This window comes from Nicotiana tabacum, chromosome 10 (assembly GCF_000715075.1).
Source record: "Nicotiana tabacum cultivar K326 chromosome 10, ASM71507v2, whole genome shotgun sequence".
Lineage (NCBI taxonomy): Eukaryota > Viridiplantae > Streptophyta > Magnoliopsida > Solanales > Solanaceae > Nicotiana > Nicotiana tabacum.
The window spans coordinates 28,068,900-28,085,624 of record NC_134089.1 but is presented as its reverse complement, the minus strand read 5'-3'; the positions used below and the strand labels follow the sequence as shown (position 1 = coordinate 28,085,624).

General features: G+C 34.9%; 2 protein-coding genes across 2 annotated transcripts; both read right to left on the bottom strand.

Annotated features, from left to right (window-relative positions):
- Positions 1 to 5,572: 5,572 nt before the first annotated feature.
- On the bottom strand, positions 5,573 to 6,307 carry LOC142165051 (uncharacterized). The gene is made up of 2 exons (XM_075223692.1): positions 6,215 to 6,307; positions 5,573 to 6,121 (listed from the first exon to the last, which is right to left on the bottom strand). The coding sequence occupies exons 1-2, from the start codon at positions 6,305 to 6,307 to the stop codon at positions 5,573 to 5,575; spliced, it is 642 nt and encodes a 213-aa protein (XP_075079793.1).
- A 935-nt stretch (positions 6,308 to 7,242) lies between these two features.
- Positions 7,243 to 9,252, bottom strand: LOC142165049 (uncharacterized). Its single transcript, XM_075223691.1, has 6 exons — positions 8,976 to 9,252; positions 8,495 to 8,861; positions 8,211 to 8,400; positions 7,893 to 8,073; positions 7,632 to 7,829; positions 7,243 to 7,538 (listed from the first exon to the last, which is right to left on the bottom strand). Exons 1-6 carry the CDS (start codon positions 9,250 to 9,252, stop codon positions 7,243 to 7,245), a joined length of 1,509 nt encoding a protein of 502 aa, XP_075079792.1.
- Between the last annotated feature and the right edge of the window lie 7,473 nt (positions 9,253 to 16,725).

Below are 16,725 nucleotides of genomic sequence, written 5' to 3'. Positions count from 1 at the left end.
GATTTCAAAATCAATTTATATTTTTGGTTATTAAATATTTCCTAATTGAGCTAGGTAGAAAGTCATAATATTTAAGGCTTTAAAAGTTTTACCTTATATAAATTATATTTTATTTAAATTATGTAATATAATTATAATTCCTTTCATCTTAACTTTATAAATATAGAAGACTTTAAGATAAACTAATAGTTAAATTATTAAGGTTTGTAAAAGACACAAAAGATCCATTACCATATTAACATGCTTCTGTTACAGTTAGTTCATATTTTCATACGAATTTTTTTAACAGCTCTTTTATAAAACAACAACTAACCAAGGTGTTTGCATAGTTCCTAACGTGATGATTTAGTTGTATGCGTAATAAGACAAAAAAAATGACGATAGTCTAATTTGTTTGACTTTGTAAAAAAGAAAATAGCAGGCAATTTAATGATTATAGTTATGCTACGTAGTTAGCGATTTTTATATAAGATAAAATCTTAATTTATTTTAAATACAAAAAGTTTAATAACCGGAATATAAATTGATTTAAAGTCTTAAATATTAAATTATAATTTTTCCAATGTAAATCTATTTCAAAAAACGAAAAAGTTTACCGATATTTAGGTTATAATACCTTCCATGTTATTTTCTTAATGTTAGCATTTACTAAAATTTTATTTACTAAATATTTTCTTATTAGGTAGGAAGTCGTTAAAATTAATTAGAATTTCAAATAACTTATCCAAATCATTTCATCTATTGAGCAATGTAACATAACTGTTTGGAAAGAGTCAAAAACACTTATGATTTACAAATAAAAAGATCCAAACATATACTTTTTCACTATTTGAAAATATAATTCTTATTGGATAAAGTTATAATTACAGTTAAATATTTAAAACATGGAATAAGATACTATTAGAAATTTAATTTAGTAAATTATTTCCTTTAATTTTGAAAATAACTAATTAATTCTTTGAATTAGCTAATTAGCAAAAGCATCTGATTCATTACTTTTCCAAAATTAATCATTCATAAGACGAACCAAAAAATAGGCGACCTGATTATAAAATATTAGTTCAACATTAATTTTTTTAGACTTTGTATTGTCAATGTCACTTCTTTAGGGAGTATATGATCAACCTTTTCATACTCAAATCTTTTAAAGACCAAAAGATTCAATTTTCAATTTGTGTTATTTGACAAATCTTTAAAGAAGCGTAATAAAAAAAAAAATATCTTGTTTTATTTTCACTATTAGGTTAGAGAAATAATAATAACTGTCATAAGATATTTTTACATAAGTTCTCAAAAAATTATAATAAGGCATTTGAAAACTTATGTAGAACAATATATCTTAATTTATTGAGCTTGCTAAATGGGAGCAACTTTTAGCATTTTCAGAAAGTTTTCTTTAATTTTTATCTTTATAGAACTTCACCACATTGTCTAATAATATTTACGTGATTTTTAAAAAATTGTATACTCATTGATATGCGTACACGCACAAAACGCGTACCCTAAAAATAATGTATATAAATTCGGAAGTATGAACTCCTCAAGTTAATCAATTATACATATTTTAAATACTTCCATCATAGCGTGATACTCAATTGCGTTGACAAGGATAACACATCATATGATAAGGCTTTTTATGGTTTGACACATATAATTTGTACTTTCTTTTCATGTTGTTGATAGAATACTTTCCTTTTCACTTCAACAAAATGAATATTTTCTTTTCATGAGGTAAAAAAAGTATTTTCTTTTATTTCGACAAAATAAGTATTTTCTTTTCATGAGGTAGAAAAAATATTTCTTTTATTTCAACAAAATGGGCACTTTCTTTTCATGATGCCGAAATAATATTTTCTTTCGTTTTCACAAAATGAGTACTTTCTTTTAATGATGTAGAAAAAATATTTTTTTTATTTCAATAAAATATTTACTTTCTTTTTTGGTGTAGAAAAAATATTTTCTTTTATTTCAATAAAATGTGTACTTTCTTTTCATATTGTAGAAAAAATATCTTCTATCATTTCAACAAAATGAGTACTTTCCTTTTATGTTGTAAAATGAGTACTTTTATATTGCTTCAACAAGAAAAGAGATTTTTTTTTAAAAAAATTATGGAGCTCAAATTTCAACGTTGTTCTTGCTTGAAAAGGTAAAGCAGCATATTAGTTCCTTTTTATTTGTGTAAATATTTTTAAAGAATAATTAAATTCTTGAAGAAAGTAGAGTCATGCAAACGCTAGGGATTTGTGGGCGATGGGAGGAGCACCAGAAACATGGGGATTTGGGGGAATGAGATGAGGAGATGTCATGACCCAATTTAGGATTGTAACCGGCGCTTAGGAGCAAGTGCTCCCAAGTAAGCCTCATCAGAAATTTTATAGAAAATCGGACAGAGTTTCCCCTATTTTTGGACTATCCCAAAAATTTTCCTTGTCTCAAATCAGCAACCAAACATCCTAATAGCAATTCAACAATCGACAACTTATCAATTAACCAAAATAGTCTTCACCATTACTGATCAACCCACTAACAACCAGAAATACTAATTTATCTCTGACTTTGATAATAAAGAACGATACTCGACATAAGACTAATAGCAAAATAATACTCATGACACTAAAAGAATGACTATGGAGCGACTCTAAGAATTCAAAGAAAAGACCATAACAATTGATAAAATCTCCGCCCATGCGAACGAATGCGAGGCTCACCAAGAATTCTCAACCTGTGTGCTCTAATTAACGAGATCCTCTCTTGCGTCAACTGTTGTCTCTGTAAAACAAAATTAGCGGGGAATGAGTCACTAGCTCAGTGAGTAATAACACTTAACCACAACCGTTTTTAATTTGGGGGACAAGTCAGAAAACATGCTAGTATATCAAACAGAAAACAACATAAAAATGCTCTTTCAGAAACAATAAATTATTTTCAGTCTCATCGCGCTTTTCTTGTAGTAAAATATAATTAACAATTCAGTAATAAGCTCGGTAACCATTTTATAATATCAGTATTCACATTTGGGAGGTTTCAATGAACGGATCATGTAATCGGTATAACTGTGGACTTTTTCGCAAGAAGCCAAATATAACGGTAGTCCCTACTCGAGGAAAATCGGTAACAGTATGCTAGTTCTACCTTCCCACTAGCGAGGGCTATAACTGTACTCTGTAATCGGTAAATACAAGGTGCACCAGGTCTAACGAACCCGCCGTTAGCTACGGGATCCTTCAAAGTCTACTCCCATTTATACTTGTCTATATAATCCGTATATACTCATAGGAAAATATTTTAAAACAATTAGGGCATTTCGATTCTTATCAAATCATGTAACTTTATTTCGATAACGGTAAATCTTATCTCAAGTAACGGTATAACATATTCAGTAACAAAGAGAATATTCAGAATGACTGTAATCGTCTAAAATAAATATAGTAGTATCATATCGATTAAAGGACTTGTCCCACATGCAAATTCAAAACAGTCGGTAACATGTTCATATTAAAATCATATGTAAATCATGCTAGTTGTAGAAATACAAATTGAGGTAAGGTTACTACTCACATTACTCGTGCCGAAATACCAAATGCTTCACCTCGAGCAATTCGTACAAATTCTTCCAATCAATCTATAATTACATAATATCAATCTCATGTTAATTTCCTTGTTTAGGCTAATTCATAGCTAATTTAGAATACCCGACCCTCGAGGTTTCATATTTAACTCTTAATTCGCCGAATTATATTTACCCACCTATGAGTAATTACTAATTTATCAACTCCAACATATTCATATATTTTATTAATCCAATTTCATAAAGTTCTATTGATTCTTTAGGAAGTATGAATGAACTAGTGTAATTTCTATTTCTCTGTAGAATCTCCCAATCATGAGAATCGAAATTAAAATCTACCAGAAAGAGAAGCTCAAGCTATACCTATAAGACACACTTTGTGCTTAAGATTCCTCAACAGATTGCCAAAGATTAACAAAAATTTATATATATCTTTCCTTGTTTCACTGGCTTTTGTCAATCTCCTTATTTAACTCTAACCATTAAAATATATCCTCAAATTTGTGGAATAAGTACCTGAAGATTTGAACAAATAATGGATGGAAGTGGCTTCTTTTGCGGTACTAAGCTTTTTCCCCAACTCACCTTCTGTATTTGTTCTTGATTTTTCGCTTTAATTCTGACCCGTCACAATCCTTTTTTTGCTTCTGCTTGGTTTTATGCATAAGAGTTTGATTTTGTTTGCCAGAGAAAGGGGCTTCAGCCCTTTCTTTCTTTTTCGTTTCCTTTTAGCTAGCGTACCCTATTTAATCTTATTTATAATAATATTTTTTTGGTAAATTACATAAGTACCCTCTTTCTTTTAATGAGTATTACATTCTCCCCACCTTATGAAATTTGGTCTCCGGATTTAGCTCAGTTACGTACCGGTAGACTGAAATAAATGAGGATACTTGACTCGCATAACATCTTCTATTTCCCACGTAGCTTCTTCAACACTATGATTTCTCCATAAGACTGTAACGAGCACAATTTCTTTTGACCGTAACTTTCTTACTTGCCTAGCAACAATAGCCATCGACTCCTCCTCGTAGGACAACTTCTCATCAAGCGGTATAGTTGGTGCTTCAAGCACCTGAGATGAGTCTGATGTACATTTTCTTAGCATTGAGACATGAAACACTGGGTGAATAAAAGATAACTCAGGAAGAAGTGCCAAATGATAAGCCACCGCTCCCACTCAGTCTAGTATCTCATACGGTCCTATAAACCTAGGGCTCAACTTGCCTCTTTTCCCAAACCACATCATACCTTTCATAGGAGAGACTCGTAGGAACACTTTGTCCCCAATTGTGAACACTAAATCTCTTCTTCTCTTATCAGCATAAGACTTTTGTCTACTTTGAGCTGCAAGCAATCTCTGTCTGATCAACTGGACCTTGTCCATAGCTTTTTGTACTAGGTCGGGTCCCAATAAGTTAGTCTTACCAGCTTCAAACCATCCGATAGGAGAACAATATCTTCTACCATACAATGCTTCGTACGGTGCCATTTGAATACTGGAGTGGAAGCTATTGTTGTAAGCAAATTCTGCTAAAGGTAGATAAGCATCCCAACTACCTCCAAACTCAAGAATGCTAGCTCTCAACATATCCTCCAAGATCTGTATAGTACGTTCAGACTGCCCGTCTGTCTGTGGATGAAATGTAGTACTAAGATCTACTCGTGTACCCAATGCTTCTTGAAAAGATTTCAAAAAGCGTGAGGTAAATTGGGATCCTCTATCAGAGATGATGGATATTGGAACTCCGTGAAGTCGGACAATTTCGTTCATAAATATCTGTGCATACCTGACTCCACCATATGTAGTCTTCACTGGAAAAAAGTGTGTTGATTTCGTTAGTCGATCTATAATCACCCATACCGAGTCATAACCTCTAAGGGTTCGTGGTAGCCCGGTGAAAAAATCCATTGTAATTCTTTCCCACTTCCATTCTAGAATCTCAATTTGTTGTAGTAGTCCTGCGGGTCGCTGATGCTCAGCCTTGACCTGCTGACAAGTCAAATAACTAGAAACAAGTTAGCAACATCTTTCTTCATACCTTCCCACCAATAAAATTGCTTCAGGTCATGGTACATTTTTGCGGATCCAGGATGTATAGTGTATTTAGAGTTGTGGGCTTCTTCAAGAATAGCATGTCTCAACCCATCTACGTCTGCTACACATAGCCTGTCACCCATTCGAAGAACACCATCACTTTCAACAATCATATCCTTGCTTTTACCAGCTAAGACCTCATCTCTGTATTTACATAATCGTTCATCCTCATATCGGGTGGCCTTAATGCGCTCAACCAATGAAGACTTAGCCTGAGCACAAGCCAACAATGCCTCTGAATTTTGGACACTAAATATGATACCTATATCTTCTAGTCTCTGAATATCTTTGGCCAAAAGTCTCTTTGCAGGGGCTATATGTGCCAAACTCCCCATAGATTTTCTACTTGACGCATCAGCCACCACATTGGCTTTTCCAGGATGATACAAAATAGAATAATCATAGTCTTTGAGTAGTTCCATCCAACGATGCTGCCGAAGATTTAGATCTCTCTGCTGAAAGATATACTTCAAACTTTTATGGTCAGTATAAATCTCACAAGTTTCGCCGTATAGATAATGTCTCCAAAGTTATAGAGTAAATACTTCTGCAGCCATCTCCAAATCATGTGTAAGATAGTTTTGCTCGTGCTTTTTCAAATGTATCGAAGCATAAGCAATAACACGACCTTTTTGCATGAGAACGCATCCTAATCCCACCCTCGAGGTGTCACAGAATACTGTAAATCCTCCAGAACCTGATGGTAAGGCTAATATTGGTGCAGTTGTCAAACATGATTTGAGTTTTTGAAATCTCTGCTCACATTCCTCCGTCCACTGAAACTTTGCATTTTTCTATATTAGCTTGGTCAGCAGCGCTGCTATTCTGGAGAAATCCTGCACAAAATGCCTGTAATAGCCTGCCAAGCCTAAAAAGCTGCGAATCTCTGTAGGATAAGTAGGTCTGGGCCATTTCTGCACAGCATCAGTTTTCTTAGCATCTACCATAATTCCATCTTTGGTTACAACATGCCCCAAAAATGCTACCGAGTCTAGCCAGAATTCGCACTTCGAGAACTTAGCATAAAGCCGATGTTCTCGCAATGTCTGCAACACAGTCCTGAGGTGATCCTCGTGTTCTCCTTGGCTACGAGAATATATCAAGATATCATCAATAAATACTATTACAAATCTATCCAGAAACAACTTGAACACCCAATTCATTAAATCCATGAATGCCGCTGGAGCATTTGTCAGTCCGAAAGGTATCACAAGAAATTCATAGTGCCCGTATCGAGTCCTGAAAGCAGTATTAGAAATATCTTCATCTTTGATTCTAAGTTGATGATAACCAGAACTGAGGTCAATCTTTGAAAAGTGGCCAACTCCTTGTAACTGATCAAACATGTCATCTATACGAGGAAAAGGATATTTATTACGTATTGTTATCTTGTTCAACTTCATGTAGTCAATGCACATTCTTAGGGATCCGTCTTTCTTCTTTAGAACAGTACCGGTGCACCCCATTGTGATACACTAGGTCTAATAAAACCCCTATCTAACAAATATTGTAACTGTTGCTTTAGCTCCCTCAACTCTGCTGGTGCCATTCGATATGGGGGTATGGATATGGGCTATCTGTCAGGTAGCAAATCAATACCAAAGTCTATTTCTCGTATTAGAGGCAATCCTGGTAAATCCTCAGGAAATACATCAAAAAATTCTCTCACTACTGGTACATTTTCTATACTAACTGTTTCCTTTCTTGTATCATTTACAATAGCTAAGAGACCCAAACAACCTTTCTTCAGAAGTCGTTGAGCCTTCATAAAAGATACAATTTTGCAAGTCTCTAGAACCTGATTCCCTCTTAGAATAAAACTGGGTTCATTTGGTATCTCAAACTTAACTATATTTGCATGACAATCGACTATAGCATAGTAAGAAGATAACCAATCCATTCCCATCAGCAAGTCAAAGTCAATCATATCAAGTACAATAAGGTCAACTAGTGTATCTCTACCCTCAACCCGAATCTGACAAGCACGATACACATATTCAGCTAATAGAGACTCTCCAACAGGAGTAGCAACTAGAAAAGGATCATTCAATAGCTCGGGTTGTCTACTAAATTTCAAAGCAAAGTACAAGGACACATAGGAGTGAGTAGATCCCGGATCAATCAACGCAAGTGCATCAAATGAACAGACAGAAAGAATACCTGTAACCACTACATTCGAGGCCTAAGCATCCTGTCTAGTAAATGCAAAAACTCTCGCCTGACCTCTACCAACATTTCCTTGTCCTTGATTCATAGTAGCACGGTATCCAACACCTCGACCTCTATTTCCTGTACCTATAGCACCTGAAGTATTACGAGTAGTATGAGTTGGTGTAGCTGACTGAGTAGAAGCCTGGTTGAAATTTTTCGGAGGCTGAGGGCAATCCCTCAAGTGATGTCTCAACTGGCCACACCGAAAGCAATCTCCAGTTAGAACATGACATTGGCCCAAATGTGATCTACCACAAGTCTGGCAGACTGGAGTAGTGGAATATATCTACCCAAAATTACGATGTCCAGAAGATGATGGTCCCCTATTACCTTGTCTGTAATGTGGTTTGTATGTGGACTATGAAGACATGTGAGTCCCTGTCTGAGAACCCTGTTTTTGTTGTTGCCCCTGATTTCCTGCTCTTCTATTTTCACTAAAACCACCACTGAAAGCCCCTCTTGTCTTGGCCTTCTTGCGTAAATCACTAGTTGTACGCTCCTCAAGTCACTTGTTTTCAATCTTTCTAGTAAGGTCGACTATATCAGAGTAGGATAAAGTCTTCATCTATAGGGCTACTGCAGTGTATAGACGACTAAACAATCCATCCACAAACCTCTGAACTCGAGCTTCTTCGGTAGGCACTAAGTGAGGAGCATATATAGCCAGCTTACAGAACTTAGTGTTATATGTTGACACATCCATATCTGGAGTCTGAACCAATCTCTCAAAGTCTCTAGCATATTGTTGCATCAGACTGTCCGGAAGAAAATGATTCTTGAACAACTTAGTGAACTCGTCCCATGTCAGTGGTGCTGCTCCTGTTGGCCTTCCTAGCAATACAGTTTCATACCATGTGTTGGCCATATCCTCTAGTTTGTATGCTGTGAGCTCCACGGCTCTCTCACTAGAACATCCAAGAGCACGTAATGCCTTAAGTGTCCCATCCAAGAAACTTTGAGGATCTGCTGAATTATCAGAACCTGTGAATTTTGGTGATTTCAATTTCAGAAACTCTTGTAGAGATACTTCCTTATTCTCGAAAGTCTAAGTCTGTGCAGGTGCTTGTGTCTGTAAAGTAGCATGAGGAGCTGAACTTCCCCCATGAGTAAGCACCAATGCCTCTAACACATTCAATAACCTTGCCACTGCATCTGTAGGTAAGGCAACAGTAGGTACAACAGTTGGCATTGGTGGAGGAGTGTTCTGAACTCCCTGCCCTTGCACTTGATCTGGCATAACAGCTTGGGTTTGACCCATGTTCCCAACTTGAGGTTGAGGAGCAGTCCGTCTTCTAGTTTGATGAACCCCAACTTGACCGCCACCCCGGGTAGCACCACGTCCAGGAGATGAGGGCATGCGTGTCCTAGCCATATGCGAAAGAAATATTCCAAAGTCAATCTCACGTTATCTCAACGCACGATTAAAGAATAAAAGGAAGGAAAATATTCCTAGATGTTCAGTAGCCTCAAGATCATAAGTATGGGCGCCTACATACCAAAACATTCCTAGATGTTCAGTAGCCTCAAGATCATAAGTATGGGCGCCTACATACCCATGAACAAGACTCTACTAAACATTGCTCCATGTCTCGGGACTTAAAGCCTACGCTCTGATACCAACTTTTTCACGACCCAATTTAGGATTGTGACCGGCACTTAGGAGCAAGTGCTCCCAAGTAAGCCTCATAGGAAATTTTATAGAAAATCGGACAGAGTTTCCCCTGTTTTTGGACTATCCCAATAATTTTCCCTGTCTCAAATCAACAACCAAACATCCTAATAGCAATTCAACAATCGACAACTTATCAATTAACCAAAATAGTCTTCACCATTACTGATCAACCCACTAACAACCAGAAATACTAATTTATCTTCGACTTTGATAATAAAGAATGATACTCGACATAAGACTAATAGCAAAATAATACTCACGACACTAAAAGAATGACTATGGAGCGACTCTAAGAATTCAAAGAAAAGACCATAACAATTGATAAAATCTCCGCCCACGCGAACAAATGCGAGGCTCACCAAGAATTCTCAACCTGTGTGCTCTAATTAACGAGATCCTCGCCTGCGTCAACTGTTGTCTCTATAAAAAAAATTAGCGGAAAATAAGTTGCTAGCTCAGTGAGTAATAACACTTAACCACAACCGTTTTTAATTTGGGGACAAGTCAGAAAACAACATAAAAATGCCCTTTCAGAAACAATAAATCATTTTTAGTCTCATCACGCTTTTCTTGTAGTAAAATATAATTAACAATTCAGTAATAAGCTCGGTAACCATTGTATAATATCAGTATTCACATTTTGGGAGGTTTCAATGAATGGATCATGTAATCGGCATAACTGTGGACTTCTTCGCAAGAAGTCAAATATAACAGTAGTCCCTACTCGAGGGAAATCGGTAACGGTATGCTAGTTCTACCTTCCCACTAGCGAGGGCTATAACTGTACTCTGTAATCGGTAAATACATGGTGCACCAGGTCTAACGAACCTGCCGTTAGCTACGGGATCCTTCAAAGTCTACTCCCATTTATACTTGTCTCTATAATCCATATATACTCATAGGAAAATATTTTAAAACAATTAGGGCATTTCGATTCTTATCAAATCATGTAACTTTGTTTCGATAACGGTAAATCTTATCTCAAGTAACGGTATAACATATTCAGTAACAATGAGAATATTCAGAATGACTGTAATCGTCTAAATAAATATAGTAGTATCATATCGAGTAAAGGACTTGTCCCAAATGCAAATTCAAAACAGTCGGTAACATGTTCATATTAAAATCATATGTAAATCATGCTAGTTGTCGAAATACAAATTGAGGTTAGGTTACTACTCATATTACTCGTGCCGAAATACCAAATGCTTCACCTCGAGCAATTCGTACAAATTCTTCCAATCAATCTATAATTACATAATATCAATCTCATGTTAATTTCCTTGTTTAGGCTAATTCATAGCTAATTTAGAATACCCGACCCTCGAGGTTTCATATTTGACTCTTAATTCGTCGAATTATATTTACCCACCTATGAGTAATTACTAATTTATCAACTCCAACATATTCATATATTTTATTAATCCAATTTCATAAAGTTCTATTGATTCTTTAGGAAGTATGAATGAACTAGTGTAATTTCTATTTCTCTGTAGAATCTCCCAATCATGAGAATCGAAATTAAAATCTACCAGAAAGAGAAGCTCAAGCTATACCCATAAGACACACTTTGTGCTTAAGATTCCTCAACAAATTGCCAATGATTAACAAAAATTTATATATATCTTTCCTTGTTTCACTGGCTTTTGTCAATCTCCTTATTTAACTCTAACCATTAAAATATATCCTCAAATTTGTGGAATAAGTACCTGAAGATTTGAACAAATAATGGATGGAAGTGGCTTCTTTTGCGGTACTAAGCTTTGTCCCCAACTCACCTTCTGTATTTGTTCTTGATTTTTCGCTTTAATTCTGACCCATCAAAATCCTTTTTTTGCTTCTGCATGGTTTTACGCAAAAGAGTTTGATTTTGTTTTCCAGAGAAAGGGGCTTCGGCCCTTTCTTTCTTTTTCGTTCCCTTTAGCTAGCGTAGGGCTTTTTCCCTATTTAATCTTATTTTTAATAATTTTTTTTGGTAAATTCCGTAAGTACCCTCTTTCTTTTAATGAATATTATTGGAGAGTAGTATATAAAATATTTTTTAGATGATTTTCCTAAACATAATTTCTACTTTCTAACCAAAAACTAGAAAATATTTTTCGAATTTTGTTTCTCTCACCAATCAAATATGAAAAAATAAGTGATAAAACCATTCATTTTCTAGGAATTTTTCTTTCAGGAAAACATTTTCCTCAGTACCAAACACACCCTTAGTCTTATGTTCAATAATTGCCATTTTGACCATGAAATATTTGGCTTCATTTTCAGAAGGAATATTTACATTCCTATGCCATATAGGATACTATATTACCCTCAATGTTTAAGGTTTGTTATAATTACATTTAGTATACCTAATTACCAATTCTATACCATAAGGTGTTTTAACTGTATATTAGTTGTACCTTATATCACTTCTAAATTAATGGTACCGTATATTCCTCCAAATGCCTCCCCCCACGTTTCTCTCTCCCAAACCCACACCCTCATCCACGTATCACCACACACCCACGTTACAAACCATTATTCCCTCTGCTAAAACCAGAAAAACAAAGGTAACCCTATACCATTAACGTCCAAAGTCAAGTTTTTTCTTCTACAACCAGTCAAAATTGAAGTGAAATCTTCAAAGTTCATACACATATTTACCTTCAGCTTCAAATTTTCTCAATGAAGAAGAACAAAGCTTCAAAGCACAGCCCTAAAAAAGTTCTAGAAGCTGATATACCTTCTTTCGATTTGGGTGTATTATCACCACATTCACGCAAAAAGCAAGCAAAATCTGCACATGCAATTGTAGATATTAAGCATAGTGTTTCTCCGCGTCAAATCAGGGCTGAAGCTAGAAGTAAACAAAAACATGATTTCGATGCTGGAGAATCTTTGAGGCCAATCAAACAAGCGGATAGGAAATGAAAAGAGATAGTGTTCGATGATGATTTTGTAGAATATATGCCTATCAGTAATCCCGGAAAGAAAGCTAAGGTGGCTCCCAGTTCAAAAACTCCCAAAAAGAAGAAAAATTCAAAAAAGGCGTCTAGTGTTAAGTCTCCTAAAAATGTTTGAAAACACTCATTGGTGAAGGTAAGAATTTAGTCATTTCTTCACTTCTTATTTCGTCTGTTTTAGTTGTTAAAAATCTACATAATCTGTGTTTTTTTTGCTTTGTAAATTTTTGTAGAAATGTTTTATATAAATTGCAAATGTATCTATCTTTTTTAAGCACTGAAATAATGTGAGATTATTTTTCTTAATTTTGAAGATTAATTGTAGATATGTTGATCTGTTTAACATTGTTTTTATATTGTATATTTTTGAAGTTATTTTGTAGATAAAATACAAATGTATTAGTGCTTTTTAATTACTGTATTAATGTTAGATTACATTTGTTGAATTTTGCAGAATAGACATTTTTTTGCATCCCATAATGTTGATTATGGAGTGCTTAGATTCCAGACATTATGTGATCCAAGCATTCCTAGCCAAATTATAGCGCTTTTGTCTCCAAATGGTTTGAAGCTATTCAATAAGACATGCTTTGATTATTTACTATCATTTCCCAATTTATGCATGCAAAATCAAGCTATTCTTCTTCTTATGAAATATGAATTGAAATCATCTGATGCTTCCTATTTTTCAGCTGAGTTAAAAGGTGAGAGGTTAAATTTTGGATTGAGAGATTTTGCAGTAATAACTGGTCTTAGACGTCATACTGAGGTGACAGACTTTGGTTACACTCCTAATTATGTTAGTAAGATAATGAGCAGTTACTTTCCAAACAAGTTAAAAGTAGAGAAGACATACCTAAAACAGATAGTAACCAACAAAAGCTGGGTCAATGGTGAGGATGCAGTAAAGTTATGTATTCTATATCTCATAGAATTCTTCTTTTGTCCTTCAGAGAGAGACCATATTGGGTTGGTAGATCATTTTAGATTTTATTTGGTGGAATTCGGTTAGTACGAGTCATTTCCATGGGGAATTCAGTCTTATAGACAATTGATTGAATTAGTTAGGCACAAGTTAAATCCTTTCGTTCATTCTTATCCCATTCGGGGATTCCCACTAGCCATGCAAGTATGGTTGTATGAGTGTTGCTCCTCCGTCAATATTGATATAGCTACAAAGATTTCTAATTCAATCCCTCACATACTAAACTGGCCAGCTACTAAGGGTCAGATTTGGTTAGCTGCAATTGAAGACAAAATGATCAAGCATGAATGGATGAAGGTAAATGGTCTTTATTTATGATAATACAAATAATCTACAAAATATCTACAATTTATATACATATTCTGCCTTAAACAAGCTAATTTATTTTTTTCTTCATTCCGTTCACCAACATAAATGAATCACTTGAAGAGCTTTCAGTGATGTCTTTGCCTGATAAAGTTGAGTACACAATTGAAGAGGTTGAACATGTTTCTGAGAATCCAAAAGTTGATGCTCCTCCATTGGAACCCAAAGAATCAATTGGAAAAGAGGAAAAAGAGTTTATTCTTCATAAAATAAGAAAGTTAAAAAGTGGTGTTGAGAAGGTAACATGTAGTCCTAAAAAGCATTGTGATGTATATATAATAGTGTATCTGTTTTTTAATGTATTTTAAGACATATTTTTGAAGTTAACTATGTATTTTTTTTTAATTATGTAGGTCGATGAAAAGCTTGAAGATTTTAGGAAAGATGTATTTGAAGAACTAGGTAACCTTCGAGACCTAATAAAGTATTCAGTCAAGACTGTTTTGCAGGTGATAAACATTCCAAATCATCAAGTTGATGCAAAGGTAACATTTGAATTTTAATCATATTAAAAAAAACTATTTATGTCACCTCTAAAATATATATCCTAACTAATATAAAACTTACAGTTTGCTGGGAGTTCAACAAAAAATACTGACCAACCAAAAGACAAGAATAATCAGCAATTTCAGTTCAATAGTGGTGAACCAGTGCAGGTCAGCCCCAGCAAAATAGGTATCTACAATATATCTCCAGTATATCTACAATTAGCTGCAGAATATCTACAAAATAACTACAAATTATCTACAACATAACTATAATTTGTCTACATTACATATACCCAATATACAATTAAATCCAGCTTATTGGCACAACTATACAGATTTATTTAGATATTATGACACACCTTCATATCTTCATAAATTGTCAAGCCAATACTATCCAGTATGATTTTAACATTTTTAATGAAAAAAATAGAACATGTTGAATGTGCACTTGGTGAAGAAAATCATCCAGCACGTGTTGATTTATATACACATTTTGAAGGGGCAGTTGATGAAGAGAATACAAGTATGAAATTGTTTTCAGAGATATTTTCTTTTTGTTTCAATATTATACCATTCTATTAAGTTATATATACATGGTGTTACAGAGAGGGAAGATATGCATGCACAATCTCCAATTCACGGAGTGACAGTAGCAGCTCAAAGAGAACAGCAGAATCTAGAAGATGACAATGTAGGTGAAGAGGCAGAGTATGTGAATGTAGGTGATTCAGAAGAATCCGAAGGTGAGAAGAAGGAGGTTACGCTTGAAGATTTCGAGCTGCCTGATAACTTCTCCCAGTTGGTTAAGTTCGGCGAGCCTATACAAGATGAAACAACACCCGTGCATCAAGGTAGAACAAGGCAGTCGGGAAAGCATGCCCGATCACTATTTCTCCCTTTATACAGTTCTGCTGGCAGCACCTCGGTTGGACCTCAAGTTTTTCACCTCAAGCACCCGCTTACTAGTGTTATTGGTCAAAATGTAGACCCTGAGTTGTTGGATCAATTCCACAAGTGGTTATACCACGGTACCGAAACAGGTCCAAAGAGGTTAGGTTGCACAATTTGACACTTTTATTTCAGTATTCATCTTTTACACATCCACTTCATTCAACAATTTTATTTTAATTTCTATTTGTTTATATAGGAGGAAGGCTCCGTATTCTATAAAGGACAACCAAATTAAGCCATGGTTGGATCTTGGAGTTGAAAAGGTTGACAAGAAGGAGTGGTTCTTTTCCCTGGCACACCCAAGATAAGTCCTCAATGACTCGGTAAGATTCAATGTATTTAATTTGTAGATTTTTTGTAGATAGTTTGTTTCTGAATGATAGATGCTTTGTATTCTAATTGTATATGTATTATAGTTTGTAGTTTTGTGTAGAATAATTGGAGATAACTTGTAGAATAAATGCAATCTGTTTTTGTTGCAGCACATTAATGTTATAATGTATTACTTGATAAAAAGAGGCAAGTATGGCCCCCACAACAAGACCAGATTACTACAACAGATTGTGTGTTCAAGACTAGGATTGATCAGATTTATGAAAAGTTTCAAAATTCTCCTCAATAAAAGAAGTTTTCTGTTGTCAAACCCCAGGACATTGTAGTAGAATATATATTGGGGTATAGACTACTCGCAAATGTTGCATGGGATGAAGTTGATTATGTTATCATGCCCGCCAACATTGTAGAAAAATTTCACTGGTTGTTGGTTGTTTTTGACATTGCAGAAAGATGTCTTTATGCGTATGATTCCATGGTCTCTTCACACAATCACCCTATTATTAAATCTTGTGTCGACAAGTTTTCTATTATTATCCCTTTGTATTTGTCATGCACCGGGTTTTATGGGAAGCGTAAAGACATCAACTTCAAGAATACAAAAGCATACATTGAGAAAGTTGTTATCGACCCTCTTAACATTCAGTGGATCGTCGGAGAGATACCACAACAAAAAGAAGGATCACTATAACAAAAATCTTCTTTCTTTCTATACATTTAACCCTTTTTCTGATGGTTTGAAAATATTGACATTTTTTATCTTTTGCAGCGATTGTGGTGTATTTGTTGCTTACTTTGCAGAGTATGTTAGTATTGGAGAATTATCAATTCCGCCAGAAGACCTTTCTGATATTGACCAACACCATAGACGCTATGGAGCGCTACTTTGGGACTATGCTAGAAAGAAGCAGGAGCATGGGGCAATTAGTGATAGTGAGGTGACAGACAAATTGGCAAGGAGGAAAGGTGCACCAGCTTTGGATGAGAAAACACGAGTCCAGAGGAAGAAGAAGTAGTTGTAATGTTTTGAATGGAACATGTAGTACAATTGTTTAGTTGATGCTAGTTTATAAGAAAGATGGTAGACAAGTTTTTGAACAATTTA

Excerpts from the sequence above, each read along its gene's own strand:
- LOC142165049 (XM_075223691.1), bottom strand. The coding sequence starts at position 9,252 with ATGGCTAGGACACGCATGCCCTCATCTCCTGGACGTGGTGCTACCCGG. Across the intron at positions 8,074-8,210 it reads CAAACCACATTACAGACAAG|TTGAGACATCACTTGAGGGA; the intron begins GTAATAGGGGAC and ends CGGTGTGGCCAG. Across the intron at positions 7,539-7,631 it reads TTGTCAGATTCGGGTTGAGG|TCGATTGTCATGCAAATATA; the intron begins GTAGAGATACAC and ends ACTATGCTATAG.
- LOC142165051 (XM_075223692.1), bottom strand. The coding sequence starts at position 6,307 with ATGCAAAAAGGTCGTGTTATTGCTTATGCTTCGATACATTTGAAAAAG. Across the intron at positions 6,122-6,214 it reads ATTTGGAGATGGCTGCAGAA|AGAGATCTAAATCTTCGGCA; the intron begins GTATTTACTCTA and ends ATCTTTCAGCAG.